Source organism: Bubalus kerabau, chromosome 5, assembly GCF_029407905.1.
Source record: "Bubalus kerabau isolate K-KA32 ecotype Philippines breed swamp buffalo chromosome 5, PCC_UOA_SB_1v2, whole genome shotgun sequence".
NCBI lineage: Eukaryota > Metazoa > Chordata > Mammalia > Artiodactyla > Bovidae > Bubalus > Bubalus kerabau.
In genome coordinates, this window is record NC_073628.1 from 116,419,006 (window position 1) to 116,446,822 (window position 27,817).

Genomic DNA, 27,817 nt, shown 5'->3' on the forward strand with positions numbered 1-27,817 from the left:
GTTTGCCACATATTTGAGGAACTTAACCAGGTTTCTGGTCCAGGAAATTTGTGTTCTTTGAAGGTAAGCATTGCAGCTTTGGCAATGGAACTTGTGATCTGGCTGATGTGTGATGTGTGTGTGTGTGTGTTAGTCGCTCAGTCGTGTCCGACTCTTTGCGACCCCGTGGACTGTATCCCACAAGGTTCCTCCATCCAAGGGATTTTCCAGGCAAGAATACTGGAGTGGGTTGCCATTTCTTTCTCCAGGGGATCTTCCCAACCCAGGGATCGAACTCGGGTCTCTCACATTGCAGGCAGACTCTTTACCATCTGAACCACCAGGGAAACCCTGAGCCACCCGTGAAAGCTGACGTGTGATGCACTAAGTAATTGTTCAGTAATTTAAGGGAAATGAAAGCAAATCAAGATCCAGTTTTCTTTCACATTTATGGATGAAACCTTCCCCTTAATAAGGCACAGGGAGATGATCCATAGATTGTTATATATGACAACAAGGTTTTTGAAAATTTAGATACTGGTGACAAAAGCATAGAGATTTTGGAAACTGATTTTAGAATGTACTTGAAAATGTTAAGTTGATGACTGTTTTTACTGATAGCTTTCAGTGTAAATTTGAAACCTTTAAAATCAAAGTAATAAAAGCCAAATTACATTCTTTATTTAAAAACAACTATATAGTTTTAGTGGAGAAGGAAATGGCAACCCACTCCAGTGTTCTTGCCTGGAGAATCCCAGGGAGGGGGGAGGCTGCTGGGCTGCCATCTCTGGGGTTGCACAGAGTCGGACACGACTGAAGCTACTTAGCATATAGTTTTAGATGTGGCAAAATAGCTTATTAAACACTTGTCTAAGAAATATCAAGGTTGAATTACAAACAGATGAAAAAAGGAGTTTCTTGATAGCTTCTTCCTCAGATAACTACTCTGTAAATCGGAAATGAATGAACACTTTTTGATTTGCTAATGTCCTAAAAATGCACAAAGTACTATCAGTTAAAAGCTGTATGCAATGTCTTGGTCGCTTTTACTGTAAATAATGAATAATGTTTCTTAAAACACATTCAATTAATGTGGAACATGAGGTTAGCTGAACAGGAGGTTGCCATGTAGCTGGGATTGTGGGAAAAGAAGAGATAACAAAGAGAAGGCTCTGCTAGAATTACAGTAACATTTCAGGATGTACTAATGTGCATCTCTCTCCCACAGATAATTAAGCAGTCATTTTAAAAATGAATAATCTTCGTGAATGGTTTTGGTTTACATCTCAGAAAATTAGACATTAGAAAAATCACAAAATAAGCAGTATTATTTAATATGCCTCATTTCTGCTCTAGAGGGGCTGGTTGAGCTAATGCAACTCTTGTCCATTGCTGAGGGTGTCACTAAGCAAGTTTATTCCTTGTTATCTTAGGAGTGATATGTTAGAAAAATGATCTTTTAAATGGTCATCTCTGCGTCTCAACTTGTTTCTTTATTTCTCTTCCACTGACAACTATCTATATTTTCCTTACATAATAAGAAATGTTAAGGAACTCCCCAGATGGAGTTCTTGAGGCTTAAAGGGGAGCCAGTTTCAAAAGTGGTACACTTGTCTGTCCTTTAAATAAAACCTGTGGTATAGTTGTTTATATTTTTAATAAAAAATAGAAGCTCTCCAGAAATAACTTCTATCACACCTAAGTACTGGAGCATTATGGCTATTTCATGTTAGACCCCAACAGGCCTAACAGTTGAGGCCTGAGCTAGTCATAGAGACTGCTGCCATATGTGACAGGGACATTATAGCCAGTGAAAAGGGCTTGAGGGAGGCTCCTCCTTGTTTTGTGAAGGTGAGTTAAGGAATCCTGACCTAACCAGTGAATTGTTCAGAATTTGTGTTTCCATCCTAAAATGCCCACGATTCTTAGGTATTCAGTGAATCTGGTTGTTTTAGCTTCCCAATTCTGTCTAACAAAAGAATAGACACTTTAGCTACTTATTCAGACCAGCTGTACCAAATGCCAGGAAACTGTCCGAGCTCCGTGCCAATATTGGGGTTTCATGGAACTTTCTCTAATTGTCAGTCTAGTACTGCTGGGTCTGTTTCCCTTTTGTGTGTGTGTTTTTTTTTAAAAGAGCAGCCATGTTTAATATTGTGAAATACGACGCATCTCCTCCTCTCCCAGCCTCTAGAACAGTGATAAATTTCAGAGCACGCTCAGCGGAATTGGATTGTATTATGCACAGTACACATGTTCATCACCAAAACGGAACTCGCCAGAATGTATGCAAGTAGAATGAACTGCTGAGACTTCAAAATTCCAGTTCCACACAACTGATTTTATTAGCCAACAAATACCAAAGATGGGCGGCAAAAGACGTGTCATTTTTGCAGTTTTCTTCCACCACTGGAGCCCTGCGCCGTTGTGGGCCGTAGTTTTGCAGTCTTTTGATTAAGCCTTGCCTGTCGTGTGGTGCTGTAACATAGAAGTAACTGCTTTGCACCCTGTCACCTCCTCTGGCAGGCAGCCGTCCTGGTCTCGGAGCGTGGGGTCGGCCCCGGACTGGAGCAGCAGCTCCACAACGTCCAAAAACTCACAGGCAGCAGCTGATGGGGAAATCGACAAATATGGAAACCACGTTACTGTGAGACAAAGAGAAACCACTATACTTCAGCAGGAAAGGCAAGTGCTGAGCAATAAGAAATCATGAAAAACGAGCAATGGGACAGACTGGGGGTGATCAGGCCTTGGAACGAAACAGTGCTGTAACAGTGGATTTGCTGGTGTTAGGAAAATCAAATTTACCCCTGTGCTTGCCCAGAAGCCGACAGTCAGACAAAGACATTTTTTTGAATTGTGAGGCTTTTAGACTCTATTCTTCAGGATGGGAATGAAGGGAAGGAACAAAAACTAGTTGAAGTATTTCTTTTACTTTGATCAAAATAATGATATGTTTGTAAGCGAAGTCAAAAGGCTAAAAACACTGTAAATGTCGAAGAAAAAACTTTTGTCTTTGAAGAGGGAGTAACTGGGTAACTAACTGAACTTTAAAATTAGTTAAACAAAAACAAAAACAGTGGCCTAGTAATCAGACCATCCCTCTAAAGAAAACAAACAAAAGGCACCCATCACGCAAGGTGTGTGAAGAGGAAAAGGACCCACAGACATCAAAACTTATCATGAAGATGGTGCAGTATTGCCCCCAGACCAAAAGGCTAGAAGAGAGCCATCCGTTCTCGTGCACATGTAGAGAAACTTGATTTATGAAGTGCTGGCATCGAAGACCAGGGAGGAAACAGAGCTCCATTAAACTGTAGGGCGCCGAGACAACCAGGCTAACGGCAGAAATGGCATTTCACAGAGGATCAAACGTAAGTGGCAGTAAACACGAAAAGATGAGCAACCACATTAGTAATCATGGAAAGAAAATACTTCATACCCACTAGAGAGCTGAAAACCAAAAACTGAGACAATCCCAAGCATGGAGCAGGGGGAGCTCCCCTCCGGACTGTGGGGAGCGCACACCGTGCCTCACTTTGGGCAACCAGTTGGCAGTACACGTTAAACCTAAACAAATGCCCCCCGTTGGACCCAGCAGTTCTACTCCTGGTTATATACTCTTCAGAAACCTTTGTGTATGTTCTCCAGGACATACCTGCAAGAATGGACATACAGTAGCCCTGTCTGTGAAAGACCCCAAATGTAAACAATTCAAATACCCATTGAGAATAACGTGTAAAAATAAAATACTGTTTACAATGAAATCCCCACACAACAAGGAAAATTAATGAACTGTAGTTTCACATGACATGAGTTCGTCTCCAGGTCTTAAGGTTGAAGGAAAAAAAGCAAGTCAGAAGAACACACACAGCATGTTTCCACTTAAAATTTTAAAAGCAGACAAAACTAAACACCATTGTTCAGAGACACAAATCTGTAATGGAACTATAAGGGAAAACAGTGATACAAAATTTGAGCGTTAACCTGGCGGCCCTGTAGGGAAGTCCATGTAATTGGATAGGCATACATGGGGTTTCAAAGACATCAGCAATGTTCACTTTTTTTTTTTCCACTTTCTTAAACTATGTGGTAGGTACAATTTTTTAAAGCTACATTTTAAAAATTTCATATTTATTTTATATACAATTCTGTAGTGTGATATATTACACAATGGCAACAACAAAAGGTTTTAAAACAAAGAGCAAGAAGGGTAAGGGGTTTGATTCAATGAGTGTTTTATTGAACATATACTATACCAGTTCTAGCAAAGATATAGGTAAGACTCCTGCTCTGAGGGGGAGAAGGCAATGGCACCCCACTCCAGTACTCTTGCCTGGAAAATCCCATGGGTGGAGGAGCCTGGTGCGCTGCAGTCCATGGGGTCGCTAGGAGTCGGACACGACCGAGTGACTTCTTTTCACTTTGATGCATTGGAGAAGGAAATGGCAGCCCACTCCAGTGTTCTTGCCTGGAGAATCCCAGGGACGGGGGAGCCTGGTGGGCTGCCGTCTATGGGGTCGTATAGAGTCGGACCCTACTGACACGACTTAGCAGCAGCAGCAGCAGCCTGCTCTGAGGAATTTAGAAGGATGAATATAACAAACACTGCGGCAGGCAGGGACACACACACACACACACACATACACGACAGGTGAGGTGGGTGGAAGAGAGGAGTAGGAAGTTGAAGGATCAAGAAAAACACACAAGTAGGTGGTATGTACGCTGAGCTTTGAGGACGGAGTAAAATTCCAGATAAACTGAGAAGGAAAGACATTGCAGAGTGAGAAAACAGCATTAACGGAAGGAGGAGGGGATGGGGAATGCTGAGGGAACGGTCTGCTGGCCCGGAGAAGCAATACAGAGTCAAAAGCAGAGAGTCTGGATTTAAGTCAAATTATACAAAGCCTTGAAAGCCACACTGAGAAGTTTGGCACTTACGAGGAGAGGAGTAGCATAATCTCAGCTCTAAGTTAGGATGATAATTCTGGAGTGACCTGGAGAACCTAAATATCTGTGGCAGACAGAACAGTGTAAGGAGACTGTGGTAGTCTTTTAGGGCGCTTGAAATTAGCTAGTGTTGGCAGGAGTATAAAGAAAGTACTGAATTTGAGAGCCACTGAAATTCAGGTAGGACACAGCAAAATACAGATGTACTTCAAAAAATTTGTGAATGATAAATTTAATAATGAGGTTGATATAATGTCATATATGTAGATACTTAGTTAAACATTTAACTATTTATATTTTGCTTTTTTTTTTTTCTGGAGTGAAAATATTTTGTTTCAGATTTCAAGTATTTTTATAGACTTTTGAAAAGTTCTTAGGCCCAAGACCTGTCATCATAATGCTTACTGAATGAAACAGTCTGAGTACTTCTATGCTTGACAGATAAAGAAAATTACTGATAAATTTGATTATATAGAAACCTAAAACTGATAAATTTGAACACATAAAAATTTAAAACAGCTATAGCACACACACATGAAAATTTGATATACAAAAACAAACCATAAACTGGGGAACATTCACCTATATAACACAGACAAGAGCTAATGTCCTTAATACTAAAAAAAAACAAAAACAAAAAAAACTTAGAACAAATCAATCCAAAAGAACAATGGGCAAAAGAATTAGAAGAATCAAGAAGACACCTATGTTTCTAGTCTGTGAGAACACATAGATGTGGCTGACATCTCTAAAATAAGGAATCAAAAGAAGGAAGAGGAGCAGTTTTTGGAGAGAAACAGAAGCAGAAAATTATTGAGGGGGAGAAATAATATTCGTTTGGGACATGATAAATATGTGGTGTTGGGGGATGTCTATATTGATAAGGTCAGACAAGAAGGTAAAATTTGAATATGAAAAAAGAAACCAACAACCCATCCACCCTATACACACTGTTACGTCCATTTTTTGGAATTTGGAAAAGACCCTGATACTGGAAAAGACTGAGGGCGGGAGGAGAAGGGGGAGACAGAGGACGACATGGTTGGATGGCATCACTGATTCAATGGACATGAGTTTGCACAAGCTGGGAGATAGTGAAGGACAGGGAAACCTGGCATACAGCAGTCCATGGGGTTGCAAAGAGTCGGAATGATGCACTGACTGAACAACAACCTCCATTTTCATCGTAGTGTGTGACTTTCTGAAGATGCATGTTTTTGGATCAGGATTTTAGCAATTTTTTCCGAATACCCTGCTACATGTTTATATTACATGACTTGCTTGGCCAAAGAGTTACCTACCTAAGGTGGTTTCCCTTACCATGCTAGAGAAATACTTTTGAAAGAGACAGTGTCCTTACCAATAGACACATTTACGTGTCTGGGAAATAAAAAGCTTTAGAGGCAAAGATTGTTAATGCCAGTTATTAAATTTTCACCTGTATTTTTTACTACAATTTACATTTATCCACTTTGGTTTTTGTTGTTGTGAATCACCAAACATATTTTATTATTATTGTACATTATCTTTATTGGGTTTTCTTCTTCCTGTAAACAGACTTTACTCTTCCCTAGCTCTTTAAAAGCACTATTAGCAAACCTACTTACAATGACTGTCCTTTACCACACCTGGCCTTATCTCTCCACCTTGCTTTCAGCAGACTACTGCAGTGAGCGTGTATCAGAATCACCTGGAGGCACCACCCCACAGTTTCTGATGGGTAGGTTTGGAGCGGGACCGAGAATTTACATTTCCTAACAGGTTCCAGGTAATGCTGCTACTGCAGATCTGGGACCTCACTTTCAGACTCAGGGCTCTACCAGCGTGCCTCCTGCCTCACACTATTTGCCAATTTTCACAGCTAGAGCCACTTAACTCACACGTGTAGGAAGGAATACAGGCCTCTAATTGGTTCCAAATCACGTAACTTTCTGTCGGATTTGATGCGGGTAGCAGGCATAACTTTGTCTGCCTTTGCTGAGTTTTCCAGCTTCCACACCTCATCTCTTCTTGGATTCCTTGCTGGACATGCTATTTCCTCTGAGGCTAGGACACTGATTTTGCTAGCTCAGTTCCTTCTGGAAGCTGAAGATGAAACAGGTAAGTGCACTTCCTACTTCTGGGACTCTACCTGGTTGCCTCTGGACATTTGTTTTACAGTGTTGGTTTGCCTGCGCTGGTTTCTTTCTGTTGCTTGTTGTTAAGACTTTGAAAGTGAAAGTGAAGTCGCTCAGTTGTGTCCGACTCTTAGCGACCTCATGGACTGCAGCCTACCAGGCTCCTCCGTCCATGGGATTTTCCAGGCAAGAGTACTGGAGTGGGGTACCATTGCCAAGTTTGCCTTTTTCTGTGCCTGAATCTAGTGTCCTTTGCACTGTGCTTTCCTACCCTTCCAGAACCACACATTCCTATTCAGGTTAGCCCTGGGCCGGGTTTTGCTCAGCTTTCAGAGTTCAACTCAAGCCTCCCTCTTTCAGGAAGACTTCCCTGACTATTGCTGCCCGTGGAATCTCTCTTTCCCTCCCTTTTTCTCACTCTCTCTTTCCTTGCTCTGTGATGGCCTTTGGCTTGCACTGTCTCAGCCTTGAAGCTGAAAGGGTCCTGAGAAATCCAACCCAGGCTGCCTTGAGCCCCCATTCTCTCAGATGAGGAAACTGATGTATCTGGCGTTCCCGGGACTGACTTCAAATATCCAGGCTACCTTCTCTGCTTTTCAAACAAGGGTTATTTATTCGGTTGAACAACGTTGTTGCTATTTCTATGACTGCTGCCCATTCTTCCTCTATTTTCATTTCTATAGAGGAGCCCGGAGGGCTACAGTCTGTGGGGTCGCAAAGAGCCAGACACGACTGAGCAACTAACACAACACACACGTGTTTCGAGACTCCTCAACCCCAGGCTCCATCTTCCTCATGTTCTGAGCCTCAGGGCTGGCTTGGTCTTTTCCCTCTATAAATGATTACTTTTCTGGTAAGATCATGCACCTTGGCTGGCAGGTTCTAATGCCAACTTCATGTATGGCTTAGATCCAAGTTAGTCAACTCTATTTTTTCCTTTTTAAACTGGTGTCAAGGAGGTCTATGAGTTTGCCATGCAAAGTATAGTCTGAGGATCAGTGACTTTTAGCACACTAGGGGAGCTTGTTAGAATCAGATGAATTGCTCCCACCTGAGACTAATTGTGATTCAACCTTACCAATCACTACTTTTTCCAACTTCCTTATCTCATCACTGATGTAATTTTACAAACCTATGTTGGGTGAGTTTCCTGATGACATTGTGAACTATAACCTATAATCCATGATTCTCTAGGAACCCAGAATCTGTGTACATCTCACATTTGTTGTTTCTTAGTGTATCTTTTGACCAAGCCCTTTTCAACTATGTCAAGATACCAAAGGAATGTTTGTTCATGTTATTGGCCATGATCTGATGAGGGTCCAGGGTGGATGAGTACTACTCAAATTCAACAATAAAGTTTAGATGCTTAATGTAATTCTGGCCCACAGTAGGTGACCATCCAAATATCTCTCACTGAAACAGAGCAGGACCCTGTGAGACTTGCAGCCCCTCCCCACCTTGTCCTCTGCCTGCCTGTTACCCGTGGAAAACTTTAGTCAAAGAATACCTTTAATCAGAGGAATGTGAACATGTGGAAACAAAAGAAAACAGTCAAAGGAGACTAAATAATAATAATGTATTCATTAAACATAGTCAGGGACCTTCAGTTCCTTCTCAAGGGCTATAAATAATATTCTAAGCCATATCCTGTGAGTTACGTTATAGATACTCAAACCCCCACCAGGTGGAAGAAGTTAAGTACATGATGACCAGATTGTAGCCATGACATGTGTGCGTGCTCAGTCCCTTCAGTTCTGACCAACTGTTTGCGGCCCTGTGGACTGTAGCCTGCCAGGTTCCTCTGTCCAAGGGATTCTCCAGGCAAGAGTACTGGAGTGGCTTGCCATCTCCTCCAGGGGATCTTCCCGATCCAGGGATTGAACCTGTGTCTCTTATGTCTCCTGTGTTGGTAGGAGGCTGGTTCTTTACCATTAGTACCACCTGGGAAGCCTCCACAACTCTGGGAACTGGCTTTAAAGAAATGGAGACAAACCAACCCTGGAACTGAAGATTAACTGTATTGAAAAACAATCAAGATGACTCTGGTTAGACCACTGATGACCAATTTCAAGATGACTGTCAGAGCTGACTGTACTGTTTCTGCCTGTAGCCCCCTCCCTCTGTTTATAGAAGCTCTTGCCCCCTAATTTCATTGTGGCGGGGGGTCGGGGGGAGTCGGCTTTTGGACAGATGTCTTCCCTCCATCCCCTCCAGGTTGCTGGCATCCAAACTCAAGCAAATTTTCCTTTCTACCAATCTGGTCGCTTTATAGGCTTTTGAGAGTGACCAGCAGGACCCCCAGTTTCAGTAAGTTTTTTGTCACCCAGCGTGGGGCTGACTGCTGCAGCTCGTGTGCTTTGACACCTGGCTCTCCTGGGTTTCCCATGGCCATGACAACGTGTGAGCCTGCTGCTCGTGACTAGCTGGCTCCAAAAAGGGGATTTGGGGGACTTTCCTAGCAGCTGCCAAAACCATTTGCTTTGAGGATCCTCCCTGTTTCTCCCCTGTTGGCACTAGCTGCCAGCCTACACTTTTCCTTGGTGGAATGGAAACATGCATTGGGGATGAGGTGACGAGCTCCAAGATGGGATAAGTCCACTGGTGTGTGCTGGGCAACCTTCCCATTTGTGAGTATGAAGTGCTATTTGGGCATTCTTGCCATTTGGTTCTGATATGTGCGTGATATTGAGAACTGTGTGTGGGCACCAAGTGCCATTTGGGCATCTTGCCAAGTGGTTCTGACACCTGTCTACTGTTGAGGACTGCTTGTGGGCACTGAGCGTCATTTGGGCATTTTGCCAGTTGGTTCTGATGTCCAACTACCATTGAGGACCATTTGTGTTGGGGAATTGTTTTTTTGGGATTCTATACCAGTCACCTTCAGAGATGGTTTGTGACAGATCTGTTTTTTGGTGTGTGAATATGTATTCCATCTGTGTGACTAGTATCTTTGTCTTTTGTAAAATGAGAAATTCAGGTTAAATTCATAAAGAAAAATTCAAGCTATGAAACTATGACTAAAGGTTTTTTGTTTTTTTTTTTTTTAAACTAACGTATGGCAATAGTGTTCTTTAGATTCTGGAAAAAACTGGTTAAGATGAAACTCCTTTGAAATTCCAAAACCTGGTTCTTTGTGTATATGCAGTTAGAGAAAGCTAGCTTGATAGAATTCCCACCCCCACCCCACTCCCAGAACTCTGATCCTGAGAAAACAAAAATATGCCTAGGAGAAAACCTGAAGTTAACTCATCATGCCCTTGAAATACAAACACAACCCACTTTGCCTGGGACTTTAGCCTTGGGTTAATCAGAAAACTTCAAGCCAAATTGGGGAGGGAGAGAAGGAGGAAAAAGAAAAAGCAGTTTTTAAAATCGACTGTATAAATTTGACTGTTCTGTTATTCATAAACTGATAAGTTTAACTGCAAAGGCTAATTCGTGAAATATAAAAAGATGAAACAATGAGATCTCTGGATGTTTGTGTGTCTCACGATGTGTTTTTGGATAATATTGCTGAGATTAACTTGTAAAGGAGCTCTATTTAATTGGTTTAAAAAAGGTCAAACAAACCTAAATTTATTTACTTTTGCCTTCTTGCAAGACCAAGAGGGAAACTAAAAGTGCTTGGAAATTGTGCTATGAAAAACGTATGTCTTTAGAGGTTATGAAATATGTTCTCAAGTTTGCCAACCAGAAAATGCTGGTATAATATTTCAATGACTTGTTCTTGGTTTTGTTCAGGTTTTCAAGGGTTAAAAATTGTGATACATAAAAATGATTAGGGAAGCATTTCAGTGTGGAAGGCAAGTAGGAGATACATTGTTGGTGAAGAGAAGGTATAAAGACTGGATATATTGTTAAGGAAAAATGATGATTTTGTCCTGTAGTTGGTTGTTGGGAAAAAAAGGGACAAATCTGTTTGGATCCAGAAAATAATAAAAGGTTTCTGAAAAAGGAACTTTGAGAAATGACTTTTGTATGCTATCAGGATTAAGATTAGACTGAATTTCATTGGGTAATGAATTTTGTTATTATTAACAGTAAACTGATGCAAGACTAAACTTGTTTTTTCTGTTAAGAAAACAAAGTTCTCCTGGAATATTGATCTGATTTTGGTTAACAGTGACTTCTAATGGAAAGTTATTGTTTTGCGTCTTACCATACTTTTGACCCCAGTGTTCAGGGTGGAAAAAAAAATTGTCCAGTGAAGTTGTCACCGAGTATAACTGCTCATGATGTGCAGCGCTGCTGGCTTTAAGTTGACTGCTGAAAGCATATGTACAATGTCTGTGTGACAGTGGGGCATAAAGGATAAAACTTACGGCCGATAAAGCGTTTCCTCATTAACATAGCTCTGAGCCTGTTCATGATTAGTGTTCCCCCAACGTGGACAATTAGGCAAATACATAAACAAAAAGGAGGCCTATCACCCAGGGGCATGGATGGACCGAGAGCAGGTAAGTGAGCCATTCTGGGAATGTTGGAAAAATGTACTGCTTATCAATGCCTTATATGGAAATATTGACAGGGAAAATGATGTAAGAAGTTTCTACATATTGAGGTATGGGGATATTCTGGCTTATACATGATTTGATTTGAACTTTAGGTTAACCAAATCAGCCTATTTGTGTACCTAGATGTACATAGTACATCTGCTTTAACCATTGGGAAAAAAATATATCCAGAGAATAATACAAAGATGCATTTTGATTACTATCCTCATTGTAATATGTCTAGTAATTTTCAAATGTTTGTCCAGGTACTATGACAAAGTAATCAAACAGAGATAACGTTTTCATAGTACAAAATACTGATGTGAAGCACGGTATCTGATTATTTCCAGTTTTGTGTCCTTTCCCCAATTAGGCAGGACTGTGTCCCACATGTGAGCCTCTGGACCTCAGGGCTGCTCCAGGTTCTTTGAATTCTGCCTCGATTGGTTGGAGGGTTGGGCAGCTAATGTAGTACCTTGTTCAGGATCTGAGCAGAAGGAAGCATGAGTGCTCAAAAGCAGAAGAGCTTAGCTAGGTGTACTGAAGGACTGTTTTCCTTCCTTTCCTCTTTTCTCTTGTGATTTGATAACCAACTTCAGAGTTGTTTGGATTTTGTGTGTGTGTGTGTATCTGGTGGATTGCAGTTACCATGAGGTTCAATATAGCAGTCTGTGTATAAAAAAGACTGTTTCAAGTTGCTGGTCTCCCATTTCAAATGCATTTCCAACATCCTGCATTTGTGCTCTCCTCAGGATTGCTGGTTTTGACTGTGTTTGTGTAGATGATTTCCTACCTTTATTAAGTTTGCCTTTACTAGTGAGCTTTCCCCTTCATAATTTTGTTTCTAGTTGTGATCTTTTTCTCCTCAAGAAGTTTCTTAAGCATTTGTTGCAAAGCTAGTCTGCTAAGTCACTTTAGTCGTGTCCGACTCTGTGCGACCCCATAGACGGCAGCCCACCAGGCTCCCCCGTCCCTGGGATTCTCCAGGCAAGAACACTGGAGTGGGTTGACATTTCCTTCTCCAATGCATGAAAATGAAAGTGAAAGTGAAGTCGCTCAGTCCTGTCCGACCCTCAGCGACCCCATGGACTGCAGCCTTCCAGGCTCCTCCATCCATGGGATTTTCCAGGCAAGAGTCCTGGAGTGGGGTGCCAAAGCTAGTCTGGTGATGCTGAATTCTCTTAGCTTTTGCTTGTCTGTAAAGCCTTTGATTTCTCCATCAAATCTAGATGAGAGCCTTGCTGGGAAGAGTATTCCTGGTTGTAGGTTTGAGCCTTTCATCACTTTGTTACCCCACTCCCTTCTGGTCTGCAGAGTTTCTGCTTACAATCTGCTGCTAGCCTTATGGGAGTTCCCTTATGTGTTATTTGTTGCTTTTCCCTTGTTTAATATTTTCTCTTTAATTTTTGTCAGTTTGATTACTGTGTGCTTTTATGTCTTGTTTCTTCTTGAGTTAATCCTGTATGGGACCCTCTGTGCTTCCTGGACTTGGGTGAGTTTCCTTCCCATGATAGGGAAGTTTTCAGTGATTACCTCTTGAAATATTCTGTCAGGCTCCTTCTCGGGCCCCTGTAGTGTGACTGTTACTATATGTGATGTCCCAAAGGTCTCTCAAACTGTCTTCATTTCTTTTTTCTTCATTCTGGTCTGTGGCAGATTCATTTCAATATTTGGCAAAACTAATACAATATTGTAAAGTTTAAAAATAAAATTAAAAAAAAAAAGAAATTAAAAATATTTCAAACTAATGAAAATGAAAACACAACTTATCAAAGTATGAAGGATACATCAAAAGCAGTGCTTAGAGGGAAATTGACAGCATTGAATGCAGGTATTAGACAAGAAGAAAGATATAAAATCAGTAATCTAAATTCCCACCTTAGCAAACTGCAAAAATCAAGAGGAAATTAAATCCAAAGTAAGCATAAGAAAGAAAAAAAAGAATTATACCAGAAGTTAGTGAAATTGAAAACAAATCAATAGAGAAAATCAATACAATCAAATAATAGTTCTTTGAAAAATGCCAATAAAAGCAATATGCCTCTTGTTATTGTTCAGTCACTAAGTTGTGTCTGACTTTTTGCAGCCCCATGGACTACAGCATGCTGGGCTTCCCTGTCCTTCATTATCTCCCAGAGTTTGCTCAAACTTTTCTCTATTGACTCAGTGATGCTATCTAACCATCTCATCCCCTGCTGCCTGCTTCTTCTCTTGCCCTTAATCTTTCCCAGCATCAGGGTCATTTCTAGTGAGTTGGCTCTTTGCATCAGGTAGCCAAAGTATTGGTGCTTCAGGATCAGTCCTTCCAGTGAATATTCAGGGTTGATTTCCTTTAGGACTGACTGGTTTGATCTCCTTGTTGTTCAAGGGACTCTTGAGTCTTCTCCAGCACCACAACGGGAAAGCGTCGATTCTTCGGCACTCAGCCTTCTTTGTGATCCAACTTTCACATCCATACATTACTATTGGAAAAACCAGAGCTTTGCCTATTCGGACCTTTGTTGGCAAAGTGATGTCTCTACTTTTTAATATGACATTTAGGTTTGTCATAGCTTTCTTCCAAGGAGCAAGTGTCTTTTACTTTCATGGCTATAATCACTATCCACAGTGATTTTGGAGCCTGAGAAAATAAAATCTGTCACTGTTTCCACTTTTTCCCCAACTTTTTGCCATGAAGTGATGGAACCGGATGCCATGATCTTCGTTTTTTGAATGTTGAGTTTTAAGCCAACTTTTTCACTTTCCTCTTTCACCTTCATCGAAAGGCTCTTTAGTTCCTCTTTGCTTTCTGCCATTGGGGTGGTGTCATCTGCATACCTGAGATTATTGATATTTTTCCTGGCAATCTTGAATCCAGTTTGTGATTCATCCAGCCCAGAATTTGCATGATGTACTCTGCATATGTGTTAAATAAGCAGGATGACAATATACGGCCTTGAGATACTCCTTTCTCAATTTTGAACTAGTCTATTATTCCACGTAAGGTTCTAACTGTTGCTTCTTGTCTTGCATTCAGGTTTCTCAGGTGGTCTGGTATTCCCATCTCTTTAAGAATTTTCCATAGCTTGTTGTGATCTACATAGTCAAAGGCTTTAGTGTAGTCAATGAAGCAGATTTTTTTTTTTTTTTGCTTGCTTTTTCTATGATCCAGTGGATGTTGGCTATTTGATCTCTGGTTCCTCTACCTTTTCTAAATCTAGCTTGTATATCTCAAAGTTCTTGGTTCATATACTGTTAAAGCCTAGCTTGAAGGATTGAGCATTACCTTGCTAGCATGTGAAATAAGTGCAACTGTATGGTAGTTTGAACATTCTCTGGCATTGTGCCTCTAGTCAAGTTAAATAAGAAAAAAAAAGAGAACACAAATTATCAATATCAGAAATGAAAGAGGGAGCATCACTACAGGTCCAATAGATATAAAAAGGATAATAAAGGAATACAACAAACAATTCAATGCCTACAAATATGATCATCTTAGACAAATTCCTTGAAAGAGACAATTTGCCAAAATTTACTAAAGAAAAAGTATACAATCTGAATAGGTCTGTTACCTATTAAATAAATTTAATAAATGATTAATAACCCTTTATACTAGAAAGTACAAGGCTCATATGGATTCACTGGTGAATTCTACTAAACATTCAAGGAAAAAATTATACCAGTTCTCTACAATCTGTTTTAGAAGGTAGCAGCAGAGAGAATACTTCCTAAACCATTCTATGAGGCCACTATTATTCTAATAATGTCTTTGTCTAGGTTTTGTTATAAGAAGGGGGAAGCAGAAACTACAGACTGGTATCTCTCATGAACATAAATGCAAAATCCTCAACAATATATTAACAGATTGAACTGAACAATGTATAAAAAGAATTATACACCATGACCAAGTGGGATTAATTGCAGGTGGGCAAGGCTAGTTCAACACTTGAAAATCAGTTAATGTAACCCATCATATCAATAGGCAAAAAATAAAAATCACATGATCATATCAATAGATGCAGAAAAATAACTTGTCAAAGTCCAACACTTATTTGTGATCTAAAAAAAAAAAAAACACCTCAGTTAACTGGAAATAAAGGGGAACTTCTTCAACTTGAGAAGTTCCTGACTATTTCTTTAAACTTTTTCTCCCTTTTCCCTCTACTTACTTCTGGGATACCTATTATCCTAATGGTGCTCCTCCTAAAAGAGTGAGATGGCTCTTGCAGAATTTCCCCATTTTTTAATGCTATTTCTCTTTTCTACTTATAACATTTTTAGATTTCTATTTTTGAGCACTCTAATTATTCTATGTGATCTGCTGTGTTTCAATGCTTTCTAATACATTCTTTATCTCATTGTATTCTTCAGCTCCAAAACTTGTTTGGTTTTTTTTTTAGAGTTTAAATCTCCATGACAAACTATTCCTTCTGTTCACTCATTTTATTTCTGAGCTCACTGAACTGACTTTTCTGAATATTTTTGTTTGCTGAGTTTCTTCATGACCACTATTTTGAATTTTCTACTGCTGGATCATGGAAAAAGCAAAAGAGTTCCATAAAAACATCTATTTCTGCTTTATTGACTATGCCAAAGCCTTTGACTGTGTGGATCACAATAAACTGTGGAAAATTCTGAAAGATGGGAATACCAGGCCACCTGACCTGCCTCTTGAGAAGCCTGTATGCAGGTCAGGAAGCAACAGTTAGAACTGGACATGGAACAACAGACTGGTTCCAAATAGGAAAAGGGATACGTCAAGGCTATATATTGTCACCCTGCTTATTTAACTTATATGCAGAGTACATCATGAGAAACTCTGGGCTCAAAGAAGCACAAGCTGAAATCAAGATTGCCGGCAGAAATATCAATAACCTCAGATATGCAGATGATACCACCCTTATGGCAGAAAGTGAAGAGGAACTAAAGAGCCTCTTGATGAAAGTGAAAGAGGAGAGTGAAAAAGTTGGCTTACAGCTCAACATTCAGAAAACGAAGATCATGGCATCTGGTCCCATCACTTCATGGCAAATAGATAGGGAAACAGTGGCTGACTTTATTTTTCTGGGCTCCAAAATCACTGCAGATGGTGATTGCAGCCATGAAATTAAAAGATGCTTACTCCTTGGAAGGAACATTATGACCAACCTAGACAGAAGATTAAAAAGCAGAGACATTACTTTGCCAACAAAGGTCCGTCTAGTCAAGGCTATGGTTTTTCCAGTGGTCATGTATGGATGTGAGAGTTGGACTGTGAAGAAAGCTGAGTGCCGAAGAATTGATGCTTTTGAACTGTGGTGTTGGAGAAGACTCTTGAGAGTCCCTTGGCCTGCAAGGAGATCCAACCAGTCCATCCTAAAGGAGATCAGTCCTGGGTGTTCATTGGAAGGACTGATGTTGAAGCTGAAACTCCAATACTTTGGCCACCTCATGCAAAGAGTTGACTCATTGGAAAAGACCCTGATGCTGGGAGGGATTGGGGGCAGGAGGAGAAGGGGATGACAGAGGATAAGATGGTTGGATGATATCACCGACTCAATAGACATGGGTTTGGGTGGACTCCAGGAGTTAGTGATGGATAGGGAGGCCTGGCGTGCTGCGGTTCATGGGGTCCCAAGAGTCAGACACGACTGAGCGAAAAAACTGAGCTGAACCAGTTAGACTGCAGTATTCCATGACTTTAATCTTGGTTTCTGGGGAATTGTCACTTTCTTCCTGTGGTACAGTATTACTCCAGTTCTTCATGGTACTGGATGAGTTGGTTCCTCTGCCAGCAAATCTGAAGTATTTATATCAACAGGTTAGAAGTTAGAGGCTTTCTGTTTTCCAGTTGGTGGCACTATAGAGTAAGTTTTTGGTTTCTTTCACCTGAGCTGCCTCTTGTTAAATCTGAGTTAGCACTTTCTACCTTCTGCTACCTCTTAGCTGTGGACGCCTGCCCGTGTTATTAGTTCTTGTGTCTCTGGGATCACTGGTGCCTCGCTTCTACCACTGTTCTGGGATCACCACCTGGTGCACCAGGATGGTGGGCTCTTCCCTTGTGTCTGGGATTCCTTGAGCCACAGGCTTAGCCACTGGAGGGGGAGAGTTAGGGAAAGTGGGATGCAGGGGTTGTGAGGGCACCTCTCTGTGTCCAATATCATAAGGTTAGTGGGCTCTGCCACTGCAGTTGAGGGGCAGTTGGCTAGAGTTGTGGGCGCATCAACAGCTGGAGGGATGGGGGTCCTAGGCCCGACTCCTGCTGTTGCCCAGTGGCCTGCAGCTACACATGCGCTGGAGCCATGTGCACTGCTTCCCCTGCTGCCACCGGATTCTCTGGGGCTGCGAGCTCAGCTGCCGTGGTGGGAAGGCCAGGACTGCAGGTACCACCTCTGCTATGTCCTCGGTTCTGCCTCCTATATTCCACTTCACTGACCTTTAGATGTACAGATATTTGGAATTCTCTGGCATCCTGGTGTGTTGAGCAGGGGCACCTTTGTTGAATTATGAATGTTTTACTGGTTATAGATTGAAAGGGAGAGAGAAAGGTAGCTTTTCACTCCACCATGTTGCTGACATCACTCCTCAGGAACTTCCTCAACTAAATAAAGAACATCTGCAAAAAACCTATAGCTAAAATCATACTTACTGTTGAGAAACTAAAAGCTTTCACATTAAGACTGGGTATAAGGCAAGGATATTCCCTCTCACCACTCCTTTTGAACACTGTACTGGAAAGTTCTAGGTAATGCAATAAGACATGAAAAGGAAATAAAAGATATACAGATTAGGGAGAAAGAAATAAAAATATCTTTGTTTGTAGATGACATGATCATAGAAAATCCAAAAGAACTGACCAAAAAAAAAAAAACAAAAAAAAAAACCCTCCTGGGACAAATAAGCAATTATAACAACATTGCAGGATATAACACTAATGTACAAAAGTCAATTGCTTTTCTATATACCAGCAATGGACAAGTGGAATTTGAAATTAAAAACATAATACCATTTACATTAGTATCCCCAAAATGCAATACTCGATTATAATTCTAACGTGATATGTACAAGATCTATATGAGGAAAACTATAAATCTTAAAATTAACAAAATAAATAATTGGAGAGATATTCTATGTTCATGTATAGGAAGATTCAATATCAAGATTTCAGTTCTTCCCAACCAAAATCCCAGGCTGTGGATATGAACAAACTGTACAGTTTATATGGAGAGGCAAGAGGCCCAGAGGAGCCAACACAGTACTGAAGTAGAAGAAGAAAGCTGGAGAACAGACACCATCTCACTTTAAGACTTATGATAAAGCTATAATAATTAACGCAGTGTGGTATTGGCAAAAAATAGAAAAATAGGTCAGTGGAACAGAATAGAGGGCCCAGAAACAGACCAACAAAAATATTCGATATAAAGATCATGGAGTAATTCTCTCTAGGAGAGCAGTAAAGGGTGTTGGAACCCTTCCTTTGCCTTAAGGCACTGGCTAAAACTTCAGTATAATTTTGAATCAAAGTGGAGAGAGTGGACATCTTTGCTTTGTTCCCACTCAGAAGGAAAGCATTCAGCATTTTACCATTAAGGATGATATCAGCTAATGATTTCTTCAGGTTGAAGAAGTTCCCTTCTATTCCTATTTTGCTCCATTTTTTTCCTCCCCAAATCATGAAGGAGGTTCAGTTTTTCAGTGACTTCTACACATATTGAGATGACCATGTTTTAGTTTTGGTTTTGATTTGTCTGATAGGGTGAAATACAATGATTTTCAACTTCTGAACCAACCTTATATTCCTGGGATAAACACATTTGGTTTTAACTTATCCTTTCTGTACATTGCTATGTTCAATTTTCTAACACTTTAATAAAAGATTTTTGCATCATATTCATGAGACATATTAGCATATAGTTTTCTTTTCCTGTAGGGTCTTTTTCTGGTTTCGGTATTAGGGCATTGTTGGCCTTATAGAAATCGTTGGGCAGGGTTCCCTCCCCATTTTCTGGAAGAGTTTGTGTGTAGAATTGGTATTATTTCTTCCTTAAATATTGAGTAGAATTCCCAGTGAAGCAATCAGGGCCTGGGGATTTTGTTGTGGGAAAGTTTTCAGTGGCAGATTCAATCTCTTCAATAGATATAGGGCTATCTAGGTTCTCAGTTTCTTTTTGAGAGAATTTTGTTTGTGTCTTTTGGAAATTTGTCCATTTACTCTAAGTTATCTAATTTATTGGTAAAAATTGTGAATAATGTTCCCTTATTTGCTTCATAATATCTGCAGGATCTGTGTTGAAGACTCCCTTTCATTTCTGAAGTTGGTAATTTGTTTTTCCTTTTCTAAACTGGTCTGGCTAGAGGTCAATCAGTATTATTGACCTTTTCAGAGGTTTTCAATGGTTTCATTGATTTTTCTATTTCAGTGATTAATGCTTTGATCTTTATTTTATTACTATATGTACTTTGAGCTTAATTTGCTTTTTTCAAAACAAATTTTTAAGGTGGAATCTTAGATCACTCATTTGAAACCTTTCTTTTTTTTTTTTTTAAATAAAAGCATTCAATTTTCCTCTAAGCACTGCTTTAGCTGCATCTCACAACTTTTGATAGGGTGTTTTTATTTCATTCAGTTAAAAATATTTTCTTAATTCTCTTGGAATTTCCTCTTTGACCTATGAATTATTTATTTCATTCAGTTAATATTTTCTTAATTCTCTTGGAATTTCCTTTTTGACCTATGAATTATTTACAAGTGTGTTTAAGTTTCTCACAATTAGGGATTTTCCAGATATGTGTCTGTTGATTTCTAATTTAATTCCATGGTGGCCACAGAGCAAACTTTGTATGATTTCTTTTATATTTTTTAAAAGTTTGTTTTATGGCCTAGAGTATAGTCTATCTTAGTAAATATTCTATATTTATATTGAAAAAATGTATGTTAAGTGTTAACATTCTATAGATGTCAATTAGGTCAAGTTGGTTGATACTATGGTTCAGGTCTTTCATATCCTTGGCTGAATTTTTATCTACTTGTTCTATCAATTACTCATTTATTGCATGACAATGGGTTTTTTCTTGCTTTTTTTATGCTTCACAATTTTTAAATGCAGAAATTGTATGCAGGAGGACAGTGGAGGCTGAAGTAAACAATACTATTTACAACCAGAAATGGGCATACTTTTTCTTTTGTCATGCCATTAGTATGGGTGTTGAGTCAGTCTAGTCAGCCATTGAACTGGGTTTGATTTTGTTGTTGCTGTGGACAACTTTAGTGCATCAAAGGCTTTAAATTCCTCCAGCTGTGGGCTGCTGCCACCTTATGCTTAGTTGTAAGAGTTGGGTGCCAGAAGGTATTTTCAGTATTCTCACTTCACCCTCAGCTTTCGGTAGTCTGAAATATCTAGTCAGCTGCATATCTACCATCTGTATTCTTTCTCCTTCCCTATCAATAAGACTGCTACTGCTTATTTCTCAGAGTGAGGCTCATAGTGAGAGTGGGATAGAGCTCTTCATGCTTTTGGGTTACTCTGAGGTGGAAATTTCTCAACATTCCTGCATCCTCCCAGCTCCCCCAGATGTCAGCCAAACCCTGCCTTGTGTGAGAGGAAATATGTCCTGAGTGGGAACTTCCTGTCCTGCCCTCAAGGGACAAGAGACCTCTGCTTTGTGTCGGCGCAGGGTCCTGCGCTCAGGGGTTCCCTGTCCTTCCCCAGGGGCAGATGGGTTTTACTTTCACTCCTCCTCCAAAGGCAGTGGATGTGTCCCTAGGCCCAGGAGAGGAGGAGAGAACAGAAAAGCTTTCTGCTCGTCCCCCAGTGGCTTAAGGACTTTTCTTTGTATGAAATAAGGGTCTAGGGAAGTGGCAGGCTTTCATTTCTGTGTACCACTGAGGAAGGAGCTCTCTGTTCTCAATTTGTCTAACAGCACCCAGTTAATGAAAGAGTACATGAGTGAAACATGTTCTTGGGTCTGATGCTAAAATGTCATACCAGCTCACTTTTAGAATTTGTTAATTTTAGCTGTTTTCTTCTTATCTGCATTTATGGTGGCTGCCTCTTCCTCAGTTGTTCTATCAAAAGCAAAACAGTTGGTGTGTCTTACAGGGGCTTGTCATTCTTTGGAATCTGCCTTACTTTGCTGACATGCAACTTCTGCTATCTGATGGCTTTTTTAAAAAGTACAACTTTGCAGATTATTTAGCATTTTCTTTTTGTTAGTGTAGAAACAATATTCTGTTGCTATTTTCTCTATCTTAAGTGGAAGCAGAACTTTCTGGGAGTTTAGTTTTAAATTATTTACTAGGAACATTTCTTCTTTAGCACTTTGTTGGTACTCAGATAAAGATAAAGAAGTTTGCATGGTTCCCTTGATTGTCTTCTCTCCCCTGGTGGGTGCCAGGGCTCCTTGGTCATAAACTGTGAAGTGGGCACAGAGCCAACAGCTGAAACAAGGCTGTGATAAGTCTGGGAGAGCTTTGGTGATTCTTTGTATTATCCATCCTGAAAACTTAGGTACCAAACTGTAATCCATAATAGCATAGACTCAGGGGTGGTTCCAAGGGAACAGAAATGGAAGATAGAAATTTTTCTAAGCTAAAGTCAGACCACTTGGGAACCCTATCTGCCTTTAGTGGGAATTCTTAGATGACTACTAGAATTACAAATGTTAAATTAATATTTGAATAAATGAATAAAGAGTAGGAGAAAAAGGTGTGTGTGTACTACGTCATGTCCAACTTTGCAACCCTATGGATTGTAGCCTGCCAGGCTCTTCTGTTCATGGAATTTTCCAAGCAAGGATACTAGAGCAGGATGCCATTTCCTGACCCAGCAACTCAACCATTGGCAGGAGGATTTTTTACCACTGTGAAACCTGGGAAGTTCAGGAGAAAAAGGTACAGAAAGGCCAATTTGCCTATTCTAATCCTGAGACAGGTGTTAATGGGTTGAGATCATCTTTGGGGATATGCCTCAGACAGGGAGGAAGGCAGAGACAGAATATCTTTATCAATAAAGTGTTCAGGATTATAATATTCCTTTGAAAGTTTAAAATTATCTCCCCAAGTGAACATTTTCAAATTTCACATTTTTGAAAGGTTTTACCATGGAACACTATATACACCAAGTTAGATTCCAATGGAAGACAGTCTCTTAGAAAATAAAACAAAGTTAAAGACACATTGCCTAATATCAGGGACCTGTGAAAGAGGATATTTATCCTGCACAGAACTAGTTACATGACATTTATATTTTAAGGAATAATCATTTAACCTTTTTGCTGCAGCTATCACTCTCAACTCATTGCGAGAAATACTTGGTTAGGTTTTAAAATTGGAACTTTTATAGCAGTATCAGAGGAATAAATTTCCTAGTGTATAAATCTGTAATACCACGGTCTGTCAGATCACACTTGAGCTCAAATCTAACACAACACTTGAGACTAAGCATAAAGATCAAGGCTCAGCAGATGTGGACTATGGCTGAAGACGCTAAGCGGGGTCTGTCAGGCAAACGGGCATTAATTTCATACAACCTGTGTGATGATGTGACTTTTCCAGCAGTATGACACAAGTTATGAGTACCAACCCAGAAACGGAGCTCAAAACTGGTTTACATACAGAGAACTACAGCTAACTAGCTGAGAAAAGGCTTAACTGGTCTGTATAACAATCCTCTAACCCAACATATATAAATGAAATTTTAGCTCAACTGTAGCTATGAAGTGAGATTTAAAATTGGAATTTAAGGGTTACAAAACAGTAACTTCAGAGTAAGGGATATGTTATCCACAGGAAAGGAGTTTTATTAACAAATTCCTGGGGTTTATGCAAAGATTGGTACAAAGTACAAAGAAAGGTACAGTAGGAAGAAAAAAATAAAGGACAAAAGGAGAAAGATTGATTTAAAGGACAAGAAGAAAACACACAAGTGAATCTTACCCTGGAGTGAGGAAGGCACTTGTAATGCCTCTTGGAGAGTCACTGTTGATAGGCATCAATAATGTTTACATTTAGCACACAACCCCCTGCATGTAGAGGTACCCAACAGTTTTTGAAATTATATGCTCTGTGCTCCCAATTAGATGGTGAGCTACTTGATTATATACTTTTCTATATTCTCCTCTTCACCTAACACAGTATTGGGGATTAGTATTTGCTCAAAATTCATTAGTTAATTGACTTCTCTGCCTTTGGCATCTTCAGTGAAGCACAATTCACAAGGCGGAGTCGTCTTTCAGAAACATGTGAGCTGCTCACGCTCTCAAAATGGACAAAGACAAAGAAGATGAGAGCGAGATGAGAAGGAAGGGGTGCAAACGTTTTACCAAATTAATGAGGGGCTACTAGTGCCTACAATGTGCTGCAAAATACAAAAACATTCGTAAGCTCATCTCGGAGAGGCTTGAGCTGGTCTATAGGGATTAGAATAGTTGCTGGATTTATGGTACCCTGGGAACCTCTATTTGTCAAGTGCCATGGAGGCAGCCCTGACACTGGCACAGGTGAAGATGAATTTTCATTCAGAGCAGTGAGCCTTCTGACTCCATTAATCCTCAGGGTTTTGATGATGAATTTCTTTCTTTTTTTATTTTATTTATTTTCACTCTAATGCCTCCTCCCACTGCCCTGAAACAGCGTGCAAGGAACAGAACAGATGGTGCTTTACGTGGAAGATCGAGGGCTCATGAGGATACAAAGCCTGCCCACTCTGAAATCACATGACTGCACGTGCAAGGAAAAGCCTTGATTTCCCCTGGGAGACACAGATGCAATGATGTTAGTATTCCCAGTGGAGGGGGAGGAGGAGAGGACTAACAGGCCATTTACAAGGAAGACCACGCTTACACTAATACACTCTTCAGCAAAGACCATGTTTAATCACAAAATAACAGGAGGACAGATACCTGAAAGTTCAAAAACACCAAAATAAAACAGAGGCAAATGAAGGTTTAGTATGCCACTATGCAAAATGCATTTTGAACAAACCAGTAGGGACATACAGTAGTAGAACACTGGCCTCTAGTTAACCTGCCATTGGCTCTGACCCAGTTTTAATCGGAAGAAGGCAGGATTTACAACCTGCTTAAGGATGGAGTTTGACAACTGCTATAATCAGAAGAGCTGTCAACACAAGGACAGCTGTCAAGCCAAACTGTAATTCATAAAAAATAATAGCTAAGCCCCCAAGACATCCCCAACACTGTGTGCAATCACTGGATTTAACCATACTTAGAGTGTCATGAAAGTTCTAAGAACAGGTTAAGGGTCCTAAAATAAAATCAAATCAACAAATAGCTATTGAATGTCTATTAAATAAAAAATTCAATAATATTAAGTGATTAAATGGATAAAATATGCCCAGCAGAGTCCCTGGCATATAGTAGGTGCTTAATAAATTGTAAAGTATCAACATTATTATTACAAGCAAAACTCTGTTTTGACAGTCTTAAAATTGGGCAAAAGTCTAGTGACCTAGTAAGAAAATCTAAATTAAAAATTGCACCTTTAAAGTATTAATTCATGAAATATTTCTGAGTTGTCAGAATATTTTAGTTTTATATATTTGTAATGCCAAAACCTCTAATACTATTTGAGTGTTTAATTATTTTGATTATAACATATATGGTATTAGTCTTGTTATTTCTACAATAATATGAGAGAAAGAGATCATTTTACTAGATTAATCTTGGGCAGGATTCCTAATTCAAGGATAAATAATTTTTATGAGTATCTAGTGACTCTTAATGAACAGAAATAGGAATATCAAGGCACATAAATGAACATATATGTGTGTGTTTACTCACAAGTACAGTCTTGAAAAATAGCCTGACCCACTGATCAGGGTGACCAAGGATAAAAGATTTTCATTTATTTCTATAAAAGATTATCTTCCAAAAAATTATGTGTGCTTTAAAAGGATACTAGGACTGTAATTATTTATGGAGTTATGAAAAGACTGGAAGTAGAGTTAGAAGACCTGGACAAGTATTTTGGCTCTGCCACCTACAACACGTTACCCTGTCAAGGTCACTTCACCTCTCCGGACTTCAGTTTTTTATCTGTAAAAATAGGAAAACAGGGCCTAGCTAAGGCATCTGTTGGAAACATTAAGAGATTATATGTATGAAAACAGTAACACCACCATCTTATCTATCAAGGTTTGAATTTGTGTGTGTGTGTGTGTAAACTTTATTTGAGTATAAAATACATACAAAAGAATACCAAAATAAAAAACTTTCTTAAGATGAATTTATCCATGTAACTGGCACACAGATCAAGAGTCAGATCATTATTAGAATCTCAGAAGCACTCTCACCCTGTTCAGCCCTTTTAGATGCTACCTACCCAGTTCCCCAAGGTGACCAACATCCTGTGTGCTAATGCTGGAGATGAGTTCTTCCTGTTTTTGATCTTCATATAAATGGAAGCATGCAGTACATACTTCTTTTGTGTCTGGCATCCTGAACTCAGTATGTTTATGAGATTCATCATTTTACACTCAGTGTTTCTTTTGCAATTCCATTTCGTATCTTTCTGCAGTGCCTTTTAGAACTGCCTTTCAGTTCACCATGGTTGTTGTTTTTTTTAATTTGTGCAAGTTCTGCACTTTAACCTATTCATATCGTATTTTTCTGTAGCTTTTCATTTATTGAAATTCTATTTCATTCTCTTTGAAATTCCCTTGTTCTTTTTTGGAGTGTCTTGTTCTTGTGTTTTTGAATCCTTGATTTTACACAAATTTTTTTCCTGATAATTTCTATCCAGTAGTTTTACTTAAACTCCTTAAAGTCTAATCCTGTGGTTTACTGTGTCTGCTGACATTCACTCAAGTGTATTCTGTAAGTTTGAAAGGTGAGCTCATTTTCAGCAGAACTTCTTCCTGTAGGAATTTTGTGCTCTATTAGTTAAGGGACAGAAGTTTAGCATTTGCTTCTGCCAGTCCCTTTAGGGGTAACCAGCTGAGTGCACTTACTATGTTAATTTCTCAACATGAGAATTTCTGAAACAATATAAATTTAAACCCCAAACTTGCTTGAGATGGAGCTTTTTTTTTTCCACCCACATTCTGGTCTGGGGCAGATAACCTTGTTGTCCTTCCTTACACTAGTAGGTCAATTTTTTCTAAGCTATTTTTTTTTTTCCCCTACTGGGGATGCAGTCCTTAGAGGGTCTTGGTTTATGTGCAGGGTCTCAGTTCCAACTTCCATTCTTCATGAAGCATCATTTCCAGGGTTTGCTGGCACTGAAATCCAAGCCCACAGTTTTCCCAGATTAGATACATTCAACGACTCACACACCAGCACTATGGTTACCAGGTCCTTATTTATTTAGGGTGGGAGGTGGAGGACACCCAATGTCCGAGAACATCTGTTAGCTTAAAAAACATGTTTGGTATATTTATCCAGCAAATAGTTGATGTTCATTAAATATCTGAATGCTGCTGCTGCTAAGTCACTTTAGTCGTGTCCGACTCTGCACGACCCCATAGATGGCAGCCCACCAGGCTCCCCTATCCCTGGGATTCTCCAGGCAAGAACACCGAAGTGGGTTGCCATTTCCTTCTCCAATGCATGAAAGTGAAAAGTGAAAGTGAAGTCGCTCAGTCGTGTCCGACTCGTAGCGACCCCATGGACTGCAGCCCACCAGGCTCCTCCGTCCATGGGATTTTCCAGGCAAGAGTACTGGAATGTATTGCCATTGCCTTCTCCAATATGTGAATGAATCAATTACAATTAAGAAGTTAAGTGGTATTTACAATACTAATAGAGCCTATATAATATTTAGATTTTAAATCATTTAAATTTAATTTTCAAATAGGGAATATGGTTCCCAATACAGAAGTCATTAAAGGGTTTATAGGAAAAAACTTTCATTCTGTGCTTGTATTCGAGCTCCACACTTCCTCCCTTAGGCAATCAACATTCACTTTTGTGTATCTTTCATTTACTAGCAAATATATACAGATATATTCATGGCAGCACAGTATATATACTATTCTTCCCTTTACTCCTTTCCCTTAACAATATATCTTAGAGAATTTTTTCGTATCAGAACAAAAAGAAAATATAGCTTATTTTGAAGCCAGTCAGAAAGACCTTCAAATAATGTCAACCCTGTTACTATTCAGAAATGAAGTTTACATATATCAAATTAAATGGACACATTCCCATGTCGGTAAAGGCATTTACCCCAAATGGTTAACTACAGATGACAGAATGACTCATCTACATTCTCAAGGGCACATTTAGTCTGGTGTAACTGTTTCTACAGTTTCTGGATGGAGAAATGAAAACACAACACGTGCCACAGAGCAGGTACTA

At 39.7% G+C, this 27,817-nt stretch overlaps 1 protein-coding gene and 1 long non-coding RNA gene across 5 annotated transcripts in view; one reads left to right on the top strand and one right to left on the bottom strand.

Moving 5' to 3' along the window:
• Positions 1 to 2,301: 2,301 nt before the first annotated feature.
• ACBD6 (acyl-CoA binding domain containing 6) overlaps positions 2,302 to 27,817 on the bottom strand; it is a 202,588-nt gene continuing 177,072 nt past the window's right edge. Inside the window, exons 8-9 of one of the 2 annotated variants that reach the window (XM_055582861.1) lie at positions 24,342 to 24,400; positions 2,525 to 2,588 (exon numbers count right to left, since the gene is read on the bottom strand). In XM_055582861.1, the coding sequence (XP_055438836.1) occupies positions 24,375 to 24,400 (26 nt within the window). In that variant the 3' untranslated portion in view covers positions 2,525 to 2,588; positions 24,342 to 24,374. Of the gene's footprint in view, positions 2,589 to 24,341; positions 24,401 to 27,817 lie in introns of both variants that reach the window. The other variant, XM_055582860.1, reaches the window with a different exon arrangement.
• The window catches only part of LOC129653300 (uncharacterized), a 67,029-nt gene continuing 46,109 nt past the window's right edge, over positions 6,898 to 27,817 (top strand). For all 3 annotated transcript variants that reach the window (XR_008715047.1, XR_008715046.1, XR_008715045.1), the window contains exon 1: positions 6,898 to 7,029. This is a non-coding gene — a long non-coding RNA (uncharacterized LOC129653300). The remainder of the gene's footprint in view (positions 7,030 to 27,817) is intronic.